Source organism: Festucalex cinctus, chromosome 8, assembly GCF_051991245.1.
Source record: "Festucalex cinctus isolate MCC-2025b chromosome 8, RoL_Fcin_1.0, whole genome shotgun sequence".
Classification (NCBI taxonomy): domain Eukaryota; kingdom Metazoa; phylum Chordata; class Actinopteri; order Syngnathiformes; family Syngnathidae; genus Festucalex; species Festucalex cinctus.
Genome location: NC_135418.1, coordinates 12,953,379 through 12,976,001, shown reverse-complemented (window position 1 = coordinate 12,976,001; position 22,623 = coordinate 12,953,379). Strand labels below are relative to the sequence as shown.

General features: G+C 38.7%; 3 protein-coding genes and 1 long non-coding RNA gene across 7 annotated transcripts in view; 3 read left to right on the top strand and 1 right to left on the bottom strand.

Annotated features, from left to right (window-relative positions):
• Positions 1 to 395: 395 nt before the first annotated feature.
• On the top strand, positions 396 to 2,113 carry LOC144023973 (uncharacterized). The gene is made up of 3 exons (XR_013284648.1): positions 396 to 775; positions 1,101 to 1,164; positions 1,276 to 2,113. It is a non-coding gene; the product is annotated as an uncharacterized LOC144023973 (long non-coding RNA).
• A 4,313-nt stretch (positions 2,114 to 6,426) lies between these two features.
• synpra (synaptoporin a) lies at positions 6,427 to 14,132 on the top strand. Of its 2 annotated transcripts, none has more exons than XM_077529432.1 (6): positions 6,427 to 6,573; positions 6,672 to 6,737; positions 10,785 to 10,909; positions 11,363 to 11,561; positions 12,721 to 12,912; positions 12,988 to 14,132. In XM_077529432.1, exons 1-6 carry the CDS (start codon positions 6,556 to 6,558, stop codon positions 13,237 to 13,239), a joined length of 852 nt encoding a protein of 283 aa, XP_077385558.1. In that variant the 5' UTR covers positions 6,427 to 6,555; the 3' UTR covers positions 13,240 to 14,132. The 2 variants fall into 2 exon arrangements, with proteins under 2 accessions (XP_077385558.1, XP_077385557.1); XM_077529431.1 differs by having other exon boundaries at positions 6,438 to 6,573; positions 6,648 to 6,737.
• Positions 14,133 to 14,407: 275 nt separating this feature from the next.
• On the bottom strand, positions 14,408 to 18,307 carry thoc7 (THO complex 7). Of its 3 annotated transcripts, none has more exons than XM_077529435.1 (9): positions 18,111 to 18,307; positions 16,681 to 16,791; positions 16,360 to 16,480; positions 15,898 to 16,025; positions 15,661 to 15,747; positions 15,326 to 15,383; positions 14,799 to 14,865; positions 14,655 to 14,724; positions 14,408 to 14,533 (listed from the first exon to the last, which is right to left on the bottom strand). In XM_077529435.1, the coding sequence occupies exons 2-9, from the start codon at positions 16,697 to 16,699 to the stop codon at positions 14,475 to 14,477; spliced, it is 609 nt and encodes a 202-aa protein (XP_077385561.1). In that variant the 5' UTR covers positions 16,700 to 16,791; positions 18,111 to 18,307; the 3' UTR covers positions 14,408 to 14,474. The 3 variants fall into 3 exon arrangements, with proteins under 3 accessions (XP_077385561.1, XP_077385559.1, XP_077385562.1); XM_077529433.1 differs by having other exon boundaries at positions 16,681 to 16,788; XM_077529436.1 differs by having other exon boundaries at positions 18,260 to 18,283.
• Positions 18,308 to 18,319: 12 nt separating this feature from the next.
• atxn7 (ataxin 7) overlaps positions 18,320 to 22,623 on the top strand; it is a 29,781-nt gene continuing 25,477 nt past the window's right edge. The window contains exons 1-2 of the mRNA XM_077529430.1: positions 18,320 to 18,483; positions 19,765 to 19,863. The gene's annotated coding sequence lies outside the window, so the exon portion shown is untranslated. The remainder of the gene's footprint in view (positions 18,484 to 19,764; positions 19,864 to 22,623) is intronic.

Genomic DNA, 22,623 nt, shown 5'->3' with positions numbered 1-22,623 from the left:
CGCAGCCAACATTTAGATGGATGTTTGAGCCCACTTTTCGATGTAGTTTTGTGTTTTCTTAATTTATTTATTTTTTGAACAAATAATGCTTTAAAAAAAAAAAAAAAGTCAATTCATTTGCCTAAAACATGCCTCTTAATCAATCAGTATGAGAGGCTAAAACAGTCAAAGTCTATTAAAGATTCTGTGGTTCAGTACAATGTAAAGGTCCATCAATGGGAAAAGTTGCTAAATCAGTAAATGGAATTTTTTGGACATAAAATTGTTATTGGCTGGGTTGGGTACTGTATTTCAATATAGCACTTAAGCACAAAGGTTAGGAGTGAGTGAAGTTGCTTTTGGAGACTCTTGGTAAACCTCTCAAAAGAAAACATCACTGTCTCCCCAGTAACGGTTTGAAGCTTTGTGGCAGCAAGCAACGATGTTCTTTTTTGATTGGACTAACTGGCTTTTTTTTAATTATTTTTTATTTTTTTTATTTTATTTTATTTTTTTAAGCGAAAGCTACGCCCACTTTGTACAACATACTAGGACGTTTTCGGCCCCTCCATGCATTTTCATCATTTTTTTTTTTTTTTACTTACATCTCACATTATTTTGGTGACTTGTTGATGATTAATAAGTAAATGGGGAGAACGAGAACAGCGTTTCGATGTTCGTCGACGGAGAGGATGAACGCATTCTGCTATCGCGCATGCTCAGTGCTACAGGAAACAGGAAGTCGAAAGCAAAAATCAAATTGCAAAGAGTCGCATTTCGTGCATCATTTTCGACGGTAAGTAATGATTTTTTTTTAATGAGAGTTGAGGACATATCTGAGCTGGGAGCACGAATTTATGTTAATAAACTTCATTTACCTAATTTACAGTTCATTATATAGTGCTATGTGTATTTCTGTCGGGTCCTGTCACACCCACATTAAAAACCATTGGCAGCTATTAGTAGTTATTGAATAGAGTAAAATGCGTCACTGATTTATTTCTGTGAAGGCACACGCACGTATAGTATTGTCATTCATTGTAAAGCGCTGTACTTGTAACTTTTGTCTTAACAAATATTCCTGGTTAATATTGACAGCCTGATATTTTTCTTATGATCAGGTCAAGGATCACAGAATAGCCCCCTGTATCCATCCATATCTGCCCACCTCATCCAATAGAAGTGGTAAGTTTTACGTTCAAATTTAAATGACTATTGTTACAAACTGATACAACAGAAATGTAGCATTGTGGTGTCCTAATGATTAACAATATTGTATTCCCCCATTTATTTCAGTGACTGACCTATACACATCAGGACGAAGTATTCTTCCACACTCACTGAATTTGTGTTGCATTGGGCTCACTGCTACAAGTGGGTCGGCTTTTCAAATACATTGCATTGCGTACATCTCTCGGGGGGGACATGAGTCAAACTAAAGAGCTCTCTGAATTTCAGCGTGGTTCTGTAATAGGATGCCACCTTTGCAACAAGCCAGTTGGTGAAATTTCTTCTCTCCTGAATATTCCAGAATCAACTGTAAATGACGTTATTGCAAAGTGGAAGCTTTCAGGACAGTCAATAACTCAGCCTAGAGGTGGCAGACGACGTAAAGTTGCAGAGACTCAGTAGCATCAAGGTTAGCCATGCCCTGCTACCTCTCGACATCTTCTGGCATCAGCACAAACTCTGTGCTGGGACTTTGGTGGTGTGTTTCCATGGACGAACAGCTTTATGTAATACAGCACAGCAAAACATAAATGCTGCTCATCACAATTGAGTACATACATCCCCAAAAATATGTGATTGAAAATTTTGAACCCTAATGAACCTAGGAATCAACATTTTCGATCGCATTCTGTCCTACAAAACAGTCCCACAAATACACACCATTTGTAAATGTTGATTTGTCAATATTCAATGATACTATTTTTTTCTGACTGATTACAAGTATTTTTGAGTGCTCCAATCAATGATACTTGATAATGCCATTTTACAATTGTGATGGAAATGTGTATTTTAATCAAATACTGTTCAAAAACACAAACATTTCATTAATGTGGTATAAGTTTTTCTGAAATACATGTATAACAAGCCTTATTAATTGCTAAATAAAACTGTGAGGACAATTGCACCATTGCCTTGTTCTTTTTATGCTGGGCTCTTATCTCGTACCCACAAATTATATGTCATGCTGGTGAAATGGTATCTGATTATTGGGCCGTTATTATGAGTACCAATACAGACATACAATATCGACACAGATACTGGTATTGATGCATCATTATTTGTCAATGCTAGTGCAGACATGTCACTGAGAGTCTAAACATCAAAATTCAGAACAGAGTATTTGTGTTGACTTAAATGGATAAAATGTACTTTTTCAAGGGGGTGTGCACATTTGTGTTGATTACTATCAGAAATCTTCTGTGTCTTAAATATTGCTTGCTTGAGTGTTTTAAACCACTTGTGATGCTTCTGTTTTGATCCGGGTGGTAAGTGAAATCTTCTCCCCGTAAACAGTATTGGTTCTACAAAACAAATAATAAAATCAAATTGAATTTACTGTAATCTTTATTTTACAGCAAGGGACACTAATTACGCATGTCACCTCCACTCTCTGATTTAAGCTCATGGGACTCATTTGGCCCTGAATTTATTCATGAAAATTCACGTATCTTGTTTATCTAATTTTTTTTTTTTGGCCAGCAGTTTTGTGACAGAACAACTCAATGTTCTTCCACAAGATGGCAGAAGACAGTGTGCAAGACACCTGACTTGTCATGGCACTTATTGTTGACAATTTGAGATACAGTATATGCAAATATATCTTTAAGTCAATTCTCAAGCTGCTGTCACTGTCACATTGCTGCATAATAATTCACAATCCTATTTTTGTGTCTACCTGGACAAATAGAAGTGTGAAACTTTCTTCCGTGGCCTGCTTATACTCACCAGTCATGTCACCATTGAGTATGGATGTTATGTTTGGCAATGTTGCATAACCAGGGATGTGTGGACATCCTAGTGGATATTCCAGAGGACATTATGAGTTAACATGAATATAGTAATTTCGATTTGCTGAGTGTACTGTATGTTACTGTATTGCCATGTAATATTGGCACATCCAGTACAGACAGTGAATTTTGTCTGTTCGTCTTTTCATCCCTCCGTCTGTTGCGCTCTCTCCGCCTCACTCTCTTTTCCCATCAGGCCACAGTTAATCCCAATTATGTACGCCGTCTAACTGGTGCAGGACGAGAGCGGCGCCAGTGGCATATTACCCAGAAACATTTCCAAAGCGCGTCTTTTGTTTTGGTATCTAATCATGTTTCATTGCTATCACAGGCAAGAGGATAGATTTTATTAACAGTCCAGTGTGACATATGCACACTAATCAGTTTTCCTTTTTGTGTTCTTCCTCCTTTTGAATGTGCTAAATGTTATTCAGTTTTGTTTTGATTTTTGTTTTTTTAACTCTTGATTGGTTTTGCTCTAAATCATCAACATCAGAAAGCGTGGACAAGCTTTGGCAGCAGTTCCAGCAGAGCCGTCATTGCTGCAGGGTTGTGGAGTGTTGCGTTGATGGATGAGATGCATAAGTGGCTGACCAAGTCTTTCTACTGTAATTCCTCACTGAGTCACAATATGAAATAGGCTTAGGCAGAAGAGAAAAATTGTGTTTCTTCCTGTACTACTGCCCTGCGAATGTCGCCTAGCTCTCATTCTTTAACGGTATATCAACACATTCAGCTCCAGTTGAGCCTCATTGATGGGAAACGCTGATGGACTGTTGGTATTGTAACAGAGAGACACGCACACTTTCATAAATGTTTAATTTGCGATATCATGAAGCTTGTAGCACATTGATAGGTGTGTCAAAGATTTGCTGCAAACACATGGTGGGCGTGTCCTCCAAATGGTAAATAAACTTTTGGGTTTTGCATTGCATTCTCCTTCCTATGGGCTCACCACCTGGAGGGGCCAATGGAGTCAGGTGTGGAGCGATCTGAGTTTGGTCCGCATTGCCGGCAGTATGTTGGATTCGTTCCCAGTGAGGGTTGGACTCCGCCAAGGCAGCCCTTTGTCACAGTTTCTTTTCATAACTATTATGGACAGAATTTCTAGGCACAGATGAAGCATTTAGCCTCAGTATTGCATCTCTGCTTTTTGCAGATGATGTGGTGCTGTTGGCTTCTTCAAGCCGTGATCTCCAACTCTCACTGGAGCGGTTCACAGCCAAGTGTGAAGATCAGCACCACCAAATCCGAGACCATGGTCTTGTCTGGTGACCCTCTTGTTTCGGCTGTGTTTGTCATGTCTGGGGGTCACGCCAGGGTTAAGTGTGAGTTCATGACCTGTTAAGTTTGGGTTCATGACTGTGAGGTCAAGTGTCTGTTATGTGCTGATGTAACCAGCATCTAGTTTCAACTGGTTTTAAGCTATGTGATATCAAGAATCTTTAATCCTTTACCTGGTCATTTGAACTGAGGTCAAGTGTCTGTTTGGAATTGATGTAACAGCATCTAGTTTCAACTGGTTTTAAGTTATGTGACAGCTATGTGATGTCAGGAGCTTTGTGATGTCAATCTTGAATCATTTACTTAGTCACAACCAATCAGATCGATTCACTGGCTGTAGTAGCGGTCTGAGAAGTGTGTGTGTCGTATTATTCCTCTGTCCAACCGGCCCACTGCTTCTCTCTTCCTCGATGCCTTCTTGTTGTTTCTGGTCAAGTCAAGTTAGTTCCACACCTTTTGATGTTATGCGAATAAAGTGTTAAAACTCTTATTTTGTGTCTGCACTTTTGGGATCCAACCTCAGAACATAACAGTGTTTGTTGATGGCGCTGTGAGTTGGCAGCCTTTTTCGTCTTTCTTCTTGTCATGTGGTGTTTTGTCTTTTGTGTGGACCTCAGGGTGTAGATCGGCTGTCTCCTAAGCTAAAGGTCGTGAGTTTGTTCCTCAACCCTTGAGTGACTTTTTTTTTATTTATTTATTTTTTAAATTCTTTATTTTACTCTCTTCCAAGTGTAAATATTATTCTAAAACTATTTGGTCCCAGTCTAAATAAAGTCAAATTAACTGTAGAATTTACTCTGTACATATCCACAATACGGGTGGCAGACTGGTTAGCATGTCCGCCTCCCAGTTCTGAGTACTCGGGTTCGAGTCCAGGCTCCGGCCTTCCTGGGTGGAGTTTGCATGTTCTCCCCGTGCCTGCGTGGGTCTTCTCCGGGTACTCTGGTCTCCTCCCACATTCCAAAGACATGCTTGGTCGAACACTGAATTGTCCCTAGGTGTGCTTGTGAGTGTGGATGGTTGTTCGTCTCTTGTGTGCCCTGCCATTGGCTGGCAACCAATCCGGGGTGTACCCCGCCTACTGCCCAGAGCCACCTGAGATAGGCTCCAGCACCCCCCGTGACCCTTGTGAGGAATAAGCGGTCAAGAAAATGGATTGATTTCCACAATATATTTTACAAATGTGTGTATCTGAAGTATATTCTAACCTACAGGATGTCATACAGACTTCATCTGTCCCTGCGCACATTCATTTAATGGTGAATGTACGAGCCAATCAGAAGTAATGACTCTGATGCTAAGACAGCCCCCCCAGGCAGTGTATGTGTGTGTGAGTGCAACAGAGGGAACAGAGAATGGAGGGAGGAACAAAAATGGAACTGGAACGATGGCGGAGATGTGGTCAAATCAGCAGTGTTATTAGAATGCTTCATACTTGCCAAAATGGAAGTGTATCAGACGCTGCATTTCCCCCACTTTTAATAGTAAAAATGTTTGTTGGCACCCACATCGCATGCGTGGCGACATCATCCGGAAGGGGAGATCTTGCAGTTTACCCTAATGCACTTCTGCACATGCGAAATCTCTTGGATGACCCCAGCGAGTCAATTTCTGCCTCCGCAATGTGCTCTTCCATCACCCAAATATTAATGGGAATAAGGGGAGCTGCTTTAATTCGCTGGGAGTCGGCTGCGTTCCATCTCACAAAGGCGCGTAATACTGCAAAATGCCCTATTGTATCTGTGCTAGTCAAGCAAAAATACCAAAAGAAAGTAAACTCCACCTTTTTATGTGTTTTATGCTAGACTTGTGCTGGGCACAAAAATAGGGCCCGATCTGTTTTGTTGTATGTTAACATAAGAATTTTTATTTACGCTTAAGTTCTGAATGTAGTTATTTATTACCCTGATCTCATCTCTTCCAAAAGATATAGGCCTTTCATAAGGCAAAATTTCACAATATCAAGTTTTGGTGTTGAAAATATTTCACCACTAAATATTTTCACACAGTATTTTCACCAATATAGTCATACAGGAATATGTGACAATATGTCAAATATTAATTTAATAAACGAGATGAATAATTCAGAAATGAGATTGATTGGCACAAGAGCACAACAATAAGAGCGAGAGGGAGACTCGGTTTCTTTCGGATGAAGTCGGAATCCGAGCCAAAAGCCCCCGACTGATCCCACCTCACATCTATCTGTATTGGGTCTCCGTTTGGTGTTTGTTTACATCCAATCAAGCGAGTAGGACGAGGAAGTGCTGCTGGAATGGACACTGCAAATCAGGTCAGTAAATGCTTGAAGGAGTGTAATTGCCTGCTGAATGAAACATGGTAATAAAAATGAAAACACCATTATAGGCTACTTCTTTCGTGTCTTTGCAGCTTGCATCCGCGGGGACCTTCCAGGTGCTGAAACTACCTCTGGGATTTATCCGTGTTTTGGAATGGGTGAGTTGGAACATTTTGTGTCATCCCATGTGCTAACTTCATTAAACACGGTTGAGTTACATAATGTGGATTAAATGCGACGCGGGGGACGTTTACGTCTCATCGCTGTCCGCATTTCTCACAGTCAGACCTTTCAATTGATCGTGACATCAATATTTGGTGATATAAACCAAATTAGCCATAAAATAACCATGCCTCCGTGAATGTGGCTCAAGTCCACCCACCTCCACTCAATAGGCTAATATATCAATTAATCAATACATAATTTTGGTGTTTTACACGAGGGAGTGTCTTCCATTCCATTCGTGCGTATTTTGGATGCGCCACACCAACGCGTATACGTTGCACTGATCCATAACGCAATATAACGTGAAATCGGAAGCAATGGAATGAAAGTAATGACAAAACAAATATTTGAGTCTGTTACTGGTTTTTGCTGGGATGTGAAGTGAACCTAAAAATGTGTGTAGTGTGTGCGTGTGCGTGCGTGTCTGACCTTTGGTTTCTTGCAAATAACGTTCGAAAACTCAGCTTGATTACCTTTTGGATATACTGTAAGTGGGATCACCAGTCATACACGATATGCAAACTACCCATTTTCCATGGGTGGGCCATCTACCCAGACTTGAACCCCAATTCAAGTCAGTAGTGTTCCATCTAGTCACCGCCAGTAATTTATTTGTATTTTACATAAACTTCAGTAGCCTACACCTGTCCAAAGTGTCAACCAGCTTCAGCTCACCCATCCAAATCCAATCCTGCTGGTATTGCAATTTACAATATAAAATACAACCTTGAGTAAAAGTAACCCAAATCTGCTCAATATCCACAGCTACCCAGCATTTTTAGTGTCAGAACTATCCATCATGACGGAACTAAAACAAAGAAGCGAGAAATGTGGCACGTGTCCATCAACACAGAAATAATTTAGTAATAATAATAATAATAATAATAATAATAATGATGATAAGAATTGGTCAAGTGTCACACACAAATACACAAACATAAGTGAAATGATGTTCCCTAGAAATTTAGGCACCACTAATTGACTGCAACAACAAAAAATGACACCCACAGTATCATTCATTCATTCATTCATTCATTCATTCATTCATTCATGATCTAGAATGAAAGCAAGCCTATTTCATTTCAAAGTCACTGGTGAGCCACTTCACATATGAGACAGTTCTGTATTCGAACACTTATTTTATCTGTTAATAGACCATGAAAACAAAGTAAATGTCATTGCATTTTACAAAGCTAGCATAAGCATAAGTTTGTGAGTTGGGTAGTTTACGTGACTTCAGGCAATACGAGCTTTTCTGTCCTGGGTGACCGATTAGCATCTCGCTCGGCTAATAATGTCTAACCTTTAACTGTACAGCGGATTGGCCAATTGGACATCAAATGTATGTTCACGGCAACCGTATACTCATTGTTGCAGAAGTCCAATGAGTTTACTGCATCCTTATTTAAGATTAGAAACCATTAGCTGCCATGTCTGCAAAGAATGCTGATGGTGTGTGTGTGTGCGCTTGGCACACAATCGCTGGCTGGCATATTCTGTTTCAAATCGCTGTAAGGTCCGCTTCTCTCCACCATGGACTAACTCATGCAGAAGCTGTCCTTTGAGATGTGCCCAAGCACTTCACTGTATGCGTGTGTGCGTGTCCGTGTGTGTGTGCGCACACAAGAGCAATGGAATGAGAAAAGCGGCGAAATTTCACAGTTGAATGAGCACATGATGCTAATGATATACATTTGTTTATGCATTGAAGCATCATCATAGATGCAACATCTGACACACTTGCACAGACATGGTATCGTACGTGACATTGAGGCAACATGCAAGTGAATAAGTCACGAATAAAGAGTTCATCATTTCGTTCCATTTGTGAGTCAGGACCTTCACATCATCTGGAAGATGGGGCTGACCCAGAATCACAATGATGTCATAGTTGGGACTTTACACGTTGCCTATTCGTCTATAATCTCACAATGTTTCGTTGTGAAGACCATTTAAGCTCTTTATTAACACATACCACCAAGCCTTAATGTCGGAATTAAGTTAAAGACCAGCTGTGATCACTCCCATGTTGTTTGAACTACAATCCATCGCAATGGATCTTGAATGGGACTGTGTTGTCTTTTTTTTTTTTTTTTTGCGTCAATTTTCACTGACTTCAGTGGACTATAATGCAGCGTAGGTGTATTTTTTTGACAGACTGATGCACAATGTCCACTCACACATACAGTACATTCACACCAAATCAAAACAAAGGAAACAGCGAGAGCATATGTGGAGTTAGTTCAGCATCTGCAATTATTTACATAAACCTTTATCCATCTTAAATTGCACAATAAATGCGGATAGTGAAACTCTACATTTTAACGGACCTCACTGGAGTGATTGTTTTGTCTGATATTGATAAAATATTTGTCTTTTGTGTTACCGGCATATACAAACGTGTACAGTAGATAAGAGAAGACTAAGCAGGAACATGTCGGGCATCGCACTGTCCAGGTGACGGACTGCTGCCAAAATAGCCATGAGAAGCAATGGACATTAGAGCGTAACAAAATCTTAATGGAGATTTTTATGCTTGTGGGCAGCGAAGCCTGCAAAGAGAGCGAGAGAGAAATGAGTTAGTGGGGTAGATGAATCTGGGCTATGCAGGACAAAAAGCACTCCCCGTGCATGAAGGGATTAGCTGCCACTAAATGAGTCCTGAATTTGTTTTGTGACGCTGCTGCTGTAAAAAGATAAGACAGGCTTGCTCATGAAGGCGCGTGGACGTTGCTTATGTGTACGGCTGTTCATAAAGTGGTTAGCTTTTAGGGCTTTGATTCAGATGAATTGAAGAGTTGTTGTTTTTTACATGGATAACTTTATAATTTCTTATAGAACATTTGGTCTAAATTAGAGTCTTCACATAAATCGATCAAATGAAATGTAGGTCAGGAAAGAAGGCAAAAGGGAAGATGTTTCTTTTTCGTTTCTGTACCCAAGCATCTTTTTCTCGCTGTTCCATTTCTCTTTTCTCTCTCTCTACATGGCTTGCTCCCTGAGGAGCCCAGCTGGGAGAGGCAGATAAACACACAGACAGGGAGGGTGCAAGGCTTAGCAGCCACCCTCTCGCTACGATGCCACACTCCGCTGTTCAAAGGCCCCCTGACTGAAATGAGAAGGGCTAAACCTGACCGATAAATCACGGCGAAATGAGACAGCTGCAGGAGGGTGGGATACAGAAGGAAAGAGATAATCATCAAGGGTTGTTGGTAACACTTACAAGTGTTTATTATACTCCATTTGGCAATTTGAGATTGGCATGCCGATGCTGGAATATACAGCATTGTGAGATTTGGAGGTTTGTGTGTGATCCATCCATCCATCCATTTTCTTGACCGCTTATTCCTCACAAGGGTCGCGGGGGCTGCTGGCGCCTATCTCAGCTGGCTCTGGGCAGTAGGCGGGGGACACCCTGGACTGGTTGCCAACCAATCGCAGGGCACACAGAGACGAACAACCATCCACACTCACACGCACACGCACACCTAGGGACAATTCGGAGCGCCCGATTAACCTGCCATGCATGTCTTTGGAATGTGGGAGGAGACCGGAGTACCCGGAGAAGACCCACGCGGGCACGGGGAGAACATGCAAACTCCACCCAGGAAGGTCCGAGCCTGGACTCGAACCGGAGACCTCAGAACTGGGAAGCGGACGTGCTAACCACTCGACTACCGTGCCGCCCGGTTTGTGTGTGATTTCAAGAATAATTTAAAGATATCTCTCTAATTATGGTAAGCACAGGTACGGTAAGTGATAATGATAAAAATTCTAGTGGCCTTGGGAAAATAGCACAGTGGAACGTTGATTTAACGGACCCGGAACCAACTCACATAAAATACTCAACTCAAAACTCCCCTTTGCATGACTAAAAAATGTTTATATATTGAGAGACTCCAAAAAATGTGAAATATTACATTTAGCAAACAAGCACAGGTCATACTAACTAAATAATATCATTTCCCCCTTTTCCTTAGCTGTTTGCCATATTTGCTTTTGGAACATGTGGTGGCTACTCTGGGCAGCTGCGGGTTAGTGTGGACTGTATGGAGAAGGCCAGCAGCAACCTCAGCATTGCCATTGACTTTGCTTATCCTTTCAGGTGAGACACGTTCATCGTCATCTTCAAACACTCATGACATATTTAATCAGTTGCTCTGTTTGTTTGTTTTGTTTTGTTTTTTAGCAATAATTGGAGCGTGTTAATTTTCTTTGTTTTACTTTTACCCCTTTGAGCACAGCAAATGTGCATTGCGCTCTAAAGCAGGGATTCTTAAATTGTGATACAGCTACCTCTAGTGGTAGGTACGTGAAAGAATCACTGTCTACTATTCGGTTATATTAAATCTGATTACTGTCATTTGAGCTTTAACAGTTCTTAAATAGTTTTCATTTTACTATATTCAAACAGTGTTAAAATGTGCATAGTGTTACAGTGATTGACTATAATACAACCTCTGGAGAACAAGTATTTTTATCCTCTGCGTAAAAAGTTTGCGAATCATTGCTCTAGAGCCGATATTTGAATGTGATCGATGCCTAAATTTTGTATCAGGTTGCACCAGGTGTCATTTGAAGTCCCTGTGTGTGAGGGCATGAGGAGGGAGCGCCTCTTTCTCATTGGAGACTATTCATCTTCTGCCGAGTTCTTCGTTACAATTGCAGTCTTTGCTTTCCTCTACTCCCTGGTTGCCACAGTCATCTACATCTTCTTCCATAACAAGTACAGAGAAAACATCCGAGGACCACTGATTGTGAGTATCAATGGTTGTGTACATGTAAAGGTAGTATTTAGCAGTACTAAAATGTGCGTTTGTTTTTCCAGTTAAAAAAAATTAAGAAAAGGTACTATCTTCATTACCATTTATTCAACATGATTCCAGCATTCATCTGCTTTCAAAGGTTTTTGGTGAAATTAGGAAAGGTAAACTGATTACACTATAGGTGGGCACAACTGTATGGTGAGAAAAAGGCTTAATGCCCTTAAAATCCCAAATTCTGTGGCAATTGTTTTGATATTTTCAGAAGTTGAAGTAGACATGAGTAGAGATGTGCATGTAAATTTTGGTGACGATTCATAAATTTCAAAGCATGTTTACATCAGTAAGCAACGTTAGCTTTTGTACATAGCCTACTGTACAGATGTGTTCATAAGTTTACATACCCATATGTGAACTTACAAACACAACTGTACTCCTTCACACCAAATTCGACAGAAATAGATAGAATTAAACCATTTAGCCTACTTATCTTCTGAGTTAGGGTTGCACGGGACATGTGGTAGGCCTAAGTGGGATGAAGTTGGCCGACGGTTTCGATTTTGGCGCTACCGCATACCAACTAATCACAGCAACGTCATCACATGTGCCTCACTGTAAAAATGGCTTAAACAGAGCTCAGCACTAAACGCTGCATCCACGTCAAACAGTCACCTATTCACCCTGGTTTTACCAACTACTTGTGTCTACTCTATATGCTTGGTGCTATGCTATGTTGCGCCACATCAGCTATGGGCTTCGACTGGCTAGCTAGCACAGCTAAAAACAAATGGTCTTCAAAATGGTGGCAAATAAGCTATACTTCTGACAAGGGTGTTTATCATGAAAAAATGACAAGAACAGGAGAAGAGAAGACAGAGTCATGCTAACCGCTAGGCTATCATGAAATGTAGTTGTTCAAAAGAAATACGGTAAGTGCAAAGAATGATGGTTATTTCCATAGAAGTCTGGCCGTGTTACAGTCAGGCTATGAACCGAATGTTGGCAGGAAAATGAATGTGTGTCAATCTTTTTTTTTTTTTACTTTTGTGAACAGTTCAACCTTGGTGGAGGTCTGCTAGAGATTTTTTTTTTTTTTAATTAGGTTTCTTTGCTGTATTAGGCTACAATGTGTTTTTGTGTCTTGTCCCTATAGGATTTTGTTGTGACCGTTGTGTTCTCCTTCATGTGGCTGGTCAGCTCTTCCGCTTGGGCCAAAGCGCTGTCTGATGTCAAGCTAGCCACAGATCCAGATGAAGTCCAGCTCCTTATTTCTGCCTGCAAGGATCAGACGAATAAATGCGGGTCTGTGCAGGAACCACGCTGGTCTGGACTCAACACCTCAGTGGTAAGTAATAAACTGGGCAGAAATTACTTAGAAGGGTCGGAAAAACGAAACAACAATGACAGTCATTCTCTCCAGGTGTTTGGGTTCCTCAACTTTGTTCTCTGGGCGGGGAACATCTGGTTCGTATTCAAAGAGACTGGTTGGCACAAGGGTGCTGCCAGGTTTGTGGGCGGAGCCTCAGAGAAGCAGACGGGTACCTTTACCCAGCAGCCCTACAACCAGGGCAGCTTTGATCAATCAGGAAGTTACAACAGCCAGGGGGACTTGGGCCAGCAGTCTGAGTACAGTCAGGTTGGAGGGCCCTCCTCTTACGCCAATCAGATGTAATTTGCCTTTTTATTCCTCAGTTTCTGCATTTTAAACATGGCAACAGGTGATAGCAATGGAAGAACAAAAATACCACCAAGGTGAGATAGAAGAGTTTGCAGCCAATGAACAAAGGTTTTGTCAGGTACAGTATATATATTTTTTACTTCTCCTGGTTCTTTTTGTTTACTTTGGGGTGGGTGGTATTTGGGGTAAATGCAATAAGGTCTATGCCTTCTTGTTTGGATCCTATCTACATATTTGCTTGGTAATGTTTTGTTTTTAAGGAAAATGTGGACATGGATGTTTTCTTGTATTTGTATATTCCAAAATTTTGAAATGGTGTTGACTTTGTGCATGATATTCTGTGTTTCTATGGTCTCTGCAAAAATGTATATTTATTTATTTAGTTGGGCCAGTCAGCATGACATGGTATATGGAATTTATGTAAAAGGTTTGCAATTTTTAACCTGGCAGAAATTTATATTTTAATAGTATATTTATGGTTATGTCATGTGACCCCAATAAAATGCTTCGTTGTAAATTTGGTTTTGATTTTGTAAAAATGATTTTCCTTCCTTTTGTTCACAAGCGGGTGCTGTTGCAACAATTTACTGTGAATGTTGTCTATGCTAGTGTCAGACTAGTGTTTAAAAAAAAAAAAAAAACACGGAGCAGGTTTCAGCTCTATCAAAGCATGCCAGTGTGGTATTGGTGATATATTTATGTATTCACAAAGGTTGCAGAGTGAGGTTGCTGAGTTTTTATTATAAAATGACTATCAGTGAAGTCTGTTTTATATTTAAAGTGATGCTCAGCATGACTATTCTAAGTTGATGCTTGTTGCAAGAAATATGACAAGTGTGACCCTTTTTGTTGACTTATATGTATGATGTGGTAATTAAAAAGCTCATGATGCCAATATGTGTGCAATATTTGTTTCATAACATTTTCACCAAATGTGTTTAGGTTTAAAACATAGGTCATATGATTGGGCTAACAATGTGTTTCTGAATCCAATTGTGGAACACCAGACGGGCTCTATAGATATTCTCTCATCGAACATGTCAAAATGTTTACACACAATTTTATATCTCAACCAAGTGTTTCTCAACGAGATAACCAGCAATTCAAAGAAAACACATATTGACGTAAATGTCAAAGTGCAGAGGTGTGATGAATAACGAGAGACAGTTTTCACATTTATTCAAAAATACACAAAATTCCACTTCATTTAAAATGAAACAGTGGAGTCATCATTCGGAGCTCTCCGATGGACTCTGATTGTTTTCATCGGTGTCTAATTTCTCATCATCTAGGGGGTGAGATTCAAATGATTAGAAAAGATATATATATTCTGTTATTTGTGATACAGGTCAACCAAGATTGTAAATGTGAAATTGGGGGTGGGGGTAATTTAATCTTTGTTTACTTACTTTCAAGGGTCTGCTGTAGTTCCTGTATGGTACTGAGTAGCACATGGAACTGCTTCTTCCGCAGTTCCAACTGAAATCGGACCACACAAAGTTCAAATTGAGAAAAACACATCTGGTTTACTAAAAATAAATAAGTTGAATTACCTTTGCATCCACATTCTCCTTGATATTAGACAACTGCTGGAGTTCTTTGTCAAGTGCCTCCAACTGCCTGTACGCAAACAATGCAATTACAGTATTATAGCATCCATAACTACTCTTGACCACCAAATGAAAAGGTTAGTACCAGGGTAAAATACAGTGGAACCTTTGAATGCCCCAAAGCAAATTATGCGGGACCTCAGCTCAGTATGTGTCTAAGGTTCATCTTTGTGTATGTTTTGCTTTTTGGCTACAAGAGGACCAGCCTCAATAAGGGAGGGAACACGAGGGAAAGGTCGCAACCTTTGTTGAAAGGTTCATGAAGATTAAGAAATTTGACTGGAAATGCCCCGAGTCTTATTTTAACTAGTCAGGTAAAATGGTCCAATAATTTGACTCTGCCTTAGACTTCACCCCTCTAGACAGATTTAATTTTTATTTAAATTTTCAAACCGAAACTGTGGTTGCCTACAGATCAGACTTGGGTTTGAATGTGAAGGTTCCACTGTACTGTAGATTGAGGAACTCACTTGAGTGTTTCGTGACGATTAGGGTGATTCTGAATAACCTTTGCAAGAGCATCATATTCTGCAGGAGGAATATATTATTAAAGAAAATGTTGAAAAGTTTTATATATATATAAAATGTATAAAAACTTGAACCCATTCATACGATCTCACTCAAATGTAATAATGTGATTGCATAAATATGTGTATTTTGCAGACCTTTTTCCTTTCAAAAGGAAACTTAAGAAATATATCACAGACTCATTTTGACAAATGTTGTACATCAAACAGTGTGGAAAGGTTTATGATGGAAGCAAACCTTGAACAAATTTTGAGAACAATTATGTAAATATTCTTACCTTGTCTGTTCTTTCTTACTCTCTTTGCTCTCTGGATTTCCTTTTTGCATTCTGCTATCTTCTCATGTGCTGAAGTTATATTTTTTTCTGTCGAGTGGAGAAAATTAGGTGACTGGATTATTGTGTGTTTCAACACGTACACAAACTATTAGTTCTGCCACAGTAAGTCTGTCGTGTGAAAATGAACTTTCAGTGTACACTCAAGAAAATAATGAAAAAGTTAAAAAAAATGTTTACCTATATCTGAGTAGATTTTTCCATAATTCTCCATTTCCCTGAGATTCATATCATAGACCATCAGAGTCTTTCCCAGAGAGAATTCACATTGAGCCAGTGTCCCGAGCATCCTCTGGTACTGTGTGAAGCTGTTTTTGTAAAATCAAAACAAAACAACACAATAGATTCATGAAACACATTTTATTATTATTTACTATATTTATTATTTATAAGTATTTTGTTAGATTTTCAGATGCCAAGAAAAGTGCGATTTTTTAAGGTGTGTGCTCACTGTGCTGTGAATCTAGAGTTTGGCTTTTTAAATTAACGTTTTCCACAACATTCATATTTATTTAGATGCACTTGTAATGTTTTTCTTCTAGTGAGGAAAAATTAAGACAACGACAGCATTTTTCCAAGCAAAATATGAATGAAATTCAACAAATAAACCCCTAGGAAAGTCAATTTGTCGACATCACTTGCCTTTCTTCTGGTGTCCCAGGTGAGTTGCACCACTTGGTGAAGGTTTTCAACAACAGATTGATTCTCCGATCATCTCCAGCTCCGTCGCCGTCGATAAGCAGACGCTTTCGAATGACTTCGTCTTAAAAAGACCACAAGAAACGGTTATGGGTCACGAAGATAGATAGCCGCTAGCGGCTAACAGTGCTACGTGAGAAGTGACTGCAGCCTGGAAAACGTGCAACTACGTCAGCACCGTCGGATGGAAACATCCATCAGATTCCTCTTAGAGCTTCGGCTCAGAGACGAACTAAGTTTAGATGAAAATAACAATTTACTTACCGTCTGTGACTGACCCCATGCCTTCAACGGTAGTATAATTCTTCTTCTATTGCATTGCCGACTCTTGGAGCAGAATCAACAAACCAAATGCTATGGTCTTACTGCCCTCTACTGGACGAGAGGCAGAGCACAGGCATATGTATTTAAACATTAGAACACAAAAAAAAGTCGCAATCAAATGAAAAACATAAAATAAAATAAAAAATAGTCTTACTGGAATGCATGCTTGATTTCAGTATTGATTTTTTTTTATGTCCACTGACAAGGCAGCTCTTAGCTCAAAAGGAAATTTTGCATGAAGACTAAGACACACATGATTTTAAATAAAATGTTCAAAATTGTTCAAAATTAAATAAAATGCAGACATCAGTGACTTAACAAAATATTACGACACTGAACCTGACTATTGAGGGCTCTTTAATATGCGTTATAATGTATTGTTTATTGGCTAAAACTAAAGGTTTTAAAGATTGATTTAAATTGTATTGACTTTACTGAATTTTAACTGCAGTACATGCAATAATGAACTGGATGATTGTTTGTTTTAAGTGTAGGTTATGTCGCTAACATAATGTTCTTGTATTTGTATACCACAGAGAAGTTAAAACGTCAAACTGGAAATGCATATAAAATCGCTAAAATAACAAATTGACAAGATGGCAGACATGAATGCTGTATGTAAATTTTTCCATGTACAGTATACAGGATTTAGTTGATTAAGTTGCAAAAGTACTCACTGTACTTAAGTAGAAGTACAGACACTTGTGTTAACAAACAAACAAACAAACAAACAAAAAACTAACTAACTAACTAACTAACTAACTAACTAACTAACTAACTAACTAACAAAAGACGTATTTATTCAAAACCCGTATTTAAGTAAGAGTAACAAAAAAAAAAATACAGACTGATATGTATTGAAGAGAAGAGTAGAAATAAAGAAGTTTAAAAAATAGCAAGCTTATTTTGATAAAATAAGGAGTTACAGTCAATGAGTCTCAAAGCGTTGCAAAACTAGTGGTACACAGGCTCCCTCTTGCAGTACACAAAATAATTACTGAATTAATTATTTCTAAAATTTTAATCAAATTTTAGGGGTGGGACCGTGGGAACTACGTCGTTTTTGGTGAGCGTTTTGGACGGCTAAACTACTGTATGCTAATTTTGTTTTTGTTTGTTTTTTATTTTATTTTATTTTTTTTAAATGTAGCACTACTACTTGTAAAATGATTAATAAGAACCAAAGAGTACAGAAGTCTGTTCACAAGCGAATGGAGTAAAAGTATAAATAAATAAATAAATAAATAAATAAATAAATAACTGAAAAATCTAATCAAGAAATAAATAAATAACAGAAAAATCTAATAAAGAACAGATACGCGGGGGGGAAAAATCGACTGAAGTACGGTGAATGAGTTCAACCACCTTACCTCACACGTCCTGAAATTATTGACTGACCTCCTTGGTTTTAATGTTTATGTTTTCGTTTATCTCTAATGACACGTTCGCATCCTAAAAAGTACATATACTGTACTGTATTTCCCCAAAACACACTTAAAACAATGAAACGAGAACATACTGTGCCTGAGCTATTTACAGGGGCGCGCTCGTCGAAGGCTCAGTGACGTCACTTTCCCAGAATGCAGTCTGGTAAACAGACATGGAAGCACCTGGTGAAGACCTCCACAGAGGCTGAGCACCGCACTCGCGCTTTCTCGCCGTGTCCGGCCCCCTTCGCCCCTTGCATCCAGTTGATTTCAATCGGCCTGGCGTTTGTTTACACGTACGGCATCCATAGGATTGGTAAGGGGAAACTTGCCGCTGCTCCGTTGACGACTGCTAATGACTTGTGCTGTGCTGTCAGGCTGCTGGCAGCTTCCTCGCTAATGCTCGTCATGGCTGGCTTCAGGCTTTAGCTAGCAGGGCGACGTAGCCACCAAATGCTCCCTGGTAACATTTGGAGCAGCCACATAGTGCCTGAATGGATGCAGATTGCTTTCACTACACGGCTTCTGTCAGATGTATACTTTACGTTTTCCACTTAAACAAGTAGCAGAAGTGAACGTACCTTTTCGCACGTCAAATCTCACTCACGCTCTTTTGAAATAACCAATGATCGTTGTTGTTTTCGAGGAGGGAGCAAGACTACACAAAACTTGCTCGGGTTTGGGGCTGCCAGTTTTAGTTACTTTAATCATAGGCGATTATTTTCCTTTTTCTTATTTGTTTTCTTTCTTTCTTTCTTTCTTTCTTTCTTTCTTTCTTTCTTTCTTTCTTTCTTTCTTTTTTCTTTCTTATTATTTTTTTTTGGTAAGTCATTTGTATTATAGTAACTACAGTTGATGACACAATGCAGTAATGGACCACAATCTTGTTAAAATGCAAACTTTTATACATTATCTATCTATCTATCTATCTATCTATCTATCTATCTATCTATCTATCATTATTTTTCAGAATAATCCTGCTTTGATATTTCTGATAATTATAAATATTTTTGAGACTATAAGCGAAGTGCGCATTAAGTTTGCGCATGCGCGAGGGGAAAAAAAATGAGGCTACCAACTATCCTATCAATTTGAATGGCAGAGATTAGAGTGGTGACAATCTTTGCGTAACTGTACACTTTAAAGCTTGCAAGTCAACTTCCCAGATGTCAGTAAACCACATGCTATGCATGTTAATAAAAAAACAATAACTTTTCAGCGGTTGAAACATTTCTATCAGAACCGATTCCATTGGATCCAATTCATTTTCAATGACCGTTTGTTAGTTTCACCTATCCACAATGCACCACGCTGCTACTCATAATGCACCTTGAATTCGAGCTGTGCACTTCGCTTATTACATGTTGTATTCCTAACAATCCCCCCCTGCCCACCACCACCCCTAATAATTGTTCGCCATTTGCTTGTTTTGGACGGATTTTATAGAAAGGATTATCAATACTGCTTTCTGGTCAAGAGCGCAATATGAACATATTTGTTAATACACGTTTTTAATTGACTATTCAGGGTATAAATCTATCAACATAAAGAATATGATACTAATTGGACTCCCCTCAATGTGCATGTCTGTTTCCAGATTTCTTCTTCAGTGTGTGTGGCAGCCAGTGAGAACCCAAACTGATGTGGATCAGCTGACTGAGTTACAAATAAGTTTCTTTTTTCCTTATTTGCCAAGGTAATGTTTCACTTCTTTATGACCTCTGTGCCATTCACATTAATCACAATTGGTAAAATAATAGGAACTGTTGGTTCATAAATTTTGTATTAGTTTTTTACCTGATAGAATAGCAAATCATTATACCAGATTCAACCATTACTGTATTGTAATTGTTTATTTACAAAAAGCTATTGTAAGTTACATTCTGGGGTATATGCCACGGAAGAGGCGGGACGTGATTTTGCACATCAGTTTATTTCCGGTCCGTGTTGCGAACGCGCAACATAGGGGCACAAAGTCGGAAGCACAAGTATTTTTGACGCAGCCCACACGTCGCAAACCGAACCGGAAACAAACTGTTGTGCAAAACACAGTCCCGCCTCTTCCGGGGCATATACCCCATAGTAACACTTGTTATTTAAATGTACAAATTAGACTATATTATGATTATGCGCCTAAAAGCTCAATTTAAATGTGCAGCACGAAGTCCAAAAAAAAAATAAATAAATAAAATAAAATAAATAAAAAACAGTGGCAAATGACAATATTGGTTAAAAATAAAATGTGGCTATTTGTCCTATTTTAGGTACTTTTTTGATGAGTCAATATAATGTAGAAACTCGGCTCTCATATGAAATTAAAAGTTACATAATTGTGTTTCTGAAAATGAAACGCGTGAAGACGAGAGATAGTAAACATTGATGGATGAGCAACCAAAGAGTAAGCCGTGCGTTAACAATTCCGCTATTACTATTGATTTTACACTAGTTTGACAAATTATACTAACTAATTTACAGTAAAGAAATATGTTCATTATTGATTAGGGGTATACTATACTGTTAATCTGTATTTTACTCAACTCAACTTTATTTCTAAAACACTTTTCTTTAGTATTTTTTATTATTTTTTTACCAATTAGATTGTAAAGGTTATACAGTAGGTCATGTTAATGGTGGAAAAAGTTTTGAAATGATGCATATGAATCTTATTTTAAAATAAAAAAAAATATATATCCCCAAAACCTCTAGACTTCTTTTCCACTATAGGTTTTAAGGGAACCTATAAAAGTAACTGGTCAATTGTAAAAATGTGTAGCAAACCTTTTCTTTAGAGCTTTTGATTAGAAGCTCTGTCCTTGATTTCATCATCATGGTTACTCATGTGGAAGTATACATAAAAGAAAATCAAGAACCCCTGTGAAAAATGTAAAATTAAAAAAATACACGCTGGGAGTGTAGAAAATAGCTTTTCCCCCCCCCTCCTCTTGTCCTATGGACCCGTTTTGTGTGACTTCAGGACCATATGCTAAATTTTGAGGGGCTGCTGTACTTGCATTGTCAGTTAAATTGGAAATTCAAAGACAAAATGATGATGTGGAATGTATAGACAAGACATACCTGCTATGTTGTGCAATGATCAATCACTGCAACGAGTACAACACGAATGCAGGGATTTTTATGCTGTAACATGCACCTCTTTCAGAATTGGTACCTCCAAATTGTTATGAATTGCAAGAGTTTACAAAACATCCTTCCTTGAATCCCCACCACAGGTGTTTTACTACTATTATATCAAAAGAGAAAGATCCCACATTTTTGCACACTTTCATTTCTGTGGATTTATATATGAAAGGACCCCATTGCACTTATCCGGCAATACATCTAAAAGGAATAATCAAATAAGAGATTGGTTTATTGGTTGCTTATTTCCGAGCCCTTGTCACAGACATTTGAAAGAAGAAAATACAAAGAGCTCAATCATTGCATGTGTAAGTAATCTGGAACTTGTCATCACTACCATTCTCACGGAAAGGCCATATTATTTTTTTTCCCCTCAGTACAGAGAGTAGACTGTACATTATTCTGAGCGACAGGTTGTAATACACCAACTTTTGAATTAATTATTATTATTTTACAGAATTGTGTATGTATACTCAAATAGTGGCCAATGCTGTCCTACTAAGAGATGCAATGTGTGTTACTTTGGTTGGGGGAAGGTTAGGGAAAAATGAATACCTCCTTAAATTGACTTCCCCGACAGAGAAACATGGGTAGGAACTGACATTATCACAGTTCATGCACTTTTTAAGATTTAACCTCTGTGCATCGGCCGATACTTCTTTTTTCGTCCATGATTGACTTATTTGACCCATCAAGTGTGCCTGTGTACTTGACATTTTGCTGCATTTATTCACAATGGTATTTTCTTACATTTTGTTTGTAACTCCTTTCATTTGTCAAAGCTGTAAATGCTCTAGTAATATTGTATAAATATGTGAAACTATTCATTCTTAACGTATAGCCATTACCTTCTCAATGTCAAGAAGCTTTAAATATGCGACTGGCACTTTCAGGACAGGACAGTTGAAGATTCCTTCTGCATGCTTGCCCATTTTTGTCAGAGAAAAGATCTGGCACACTTGAAACATTTCATTTTGAAAGTGAAAGTAAACCTTCACTCTGGTTGAACAGCAACATGTCTACAAAAATGGTATCTGTCTATCTGTATAGCGTGACAAACTTCCTCCACCTAAAATTCTAATGGTTTCTTTTCATGAACTTACATGTATGAAGGAATATGACTGCATCAGTATGAATGAGTCACTAGCCCTGTTAGAGCTTAAATCATCTGATCTGTAAATAAAATTTCTTTCTTCGCCTTCTAGATTCACTCCAGTGGGTAAAGAGCACCCATTACATTATAAATGATAAACATGTTTGATTAGTATACTTTGACCGGAGTGGGTGTTTTCCCTCTGTAAAATGAATATTACATCAC

Bases quoted from the DNA above. Each gene is read 5' to 3' on its own strand.
- synpra (XM_077529431.1), top strand. The intron at 6,738-10,784 runs GTGAGTTGGAAC...CCTTTTCCTTAG, and splicing joins TTATCCGTGTTTTGGAATGG to CTGTTTGCCATATTTGCTTT. The intron at 12,913-12,987 runs GTAAGTAATAAA...CATTCTCTCCAG, and splicing joins CTGGACTCAACACCTCAGTG to GTGTTTGGGTTCCTCAACTT.
- thoc7 (XM_077529435.1), bottom strand. The intron at 14,725-14,798 runs GTAATTCAACTT...GTCCGATTTCAG, and splicing joins AGGAGAATGTGGATGCAAAG to TTGGAACTGCGGAAGAAGCA. The intron at 14,534-14,654 runs GTAAGTAAACAA...CTCACCCCCTAG, and splicing joins ACTACAGCAGACCCTTGAAA to ATGATGAGAAATTAGACACC.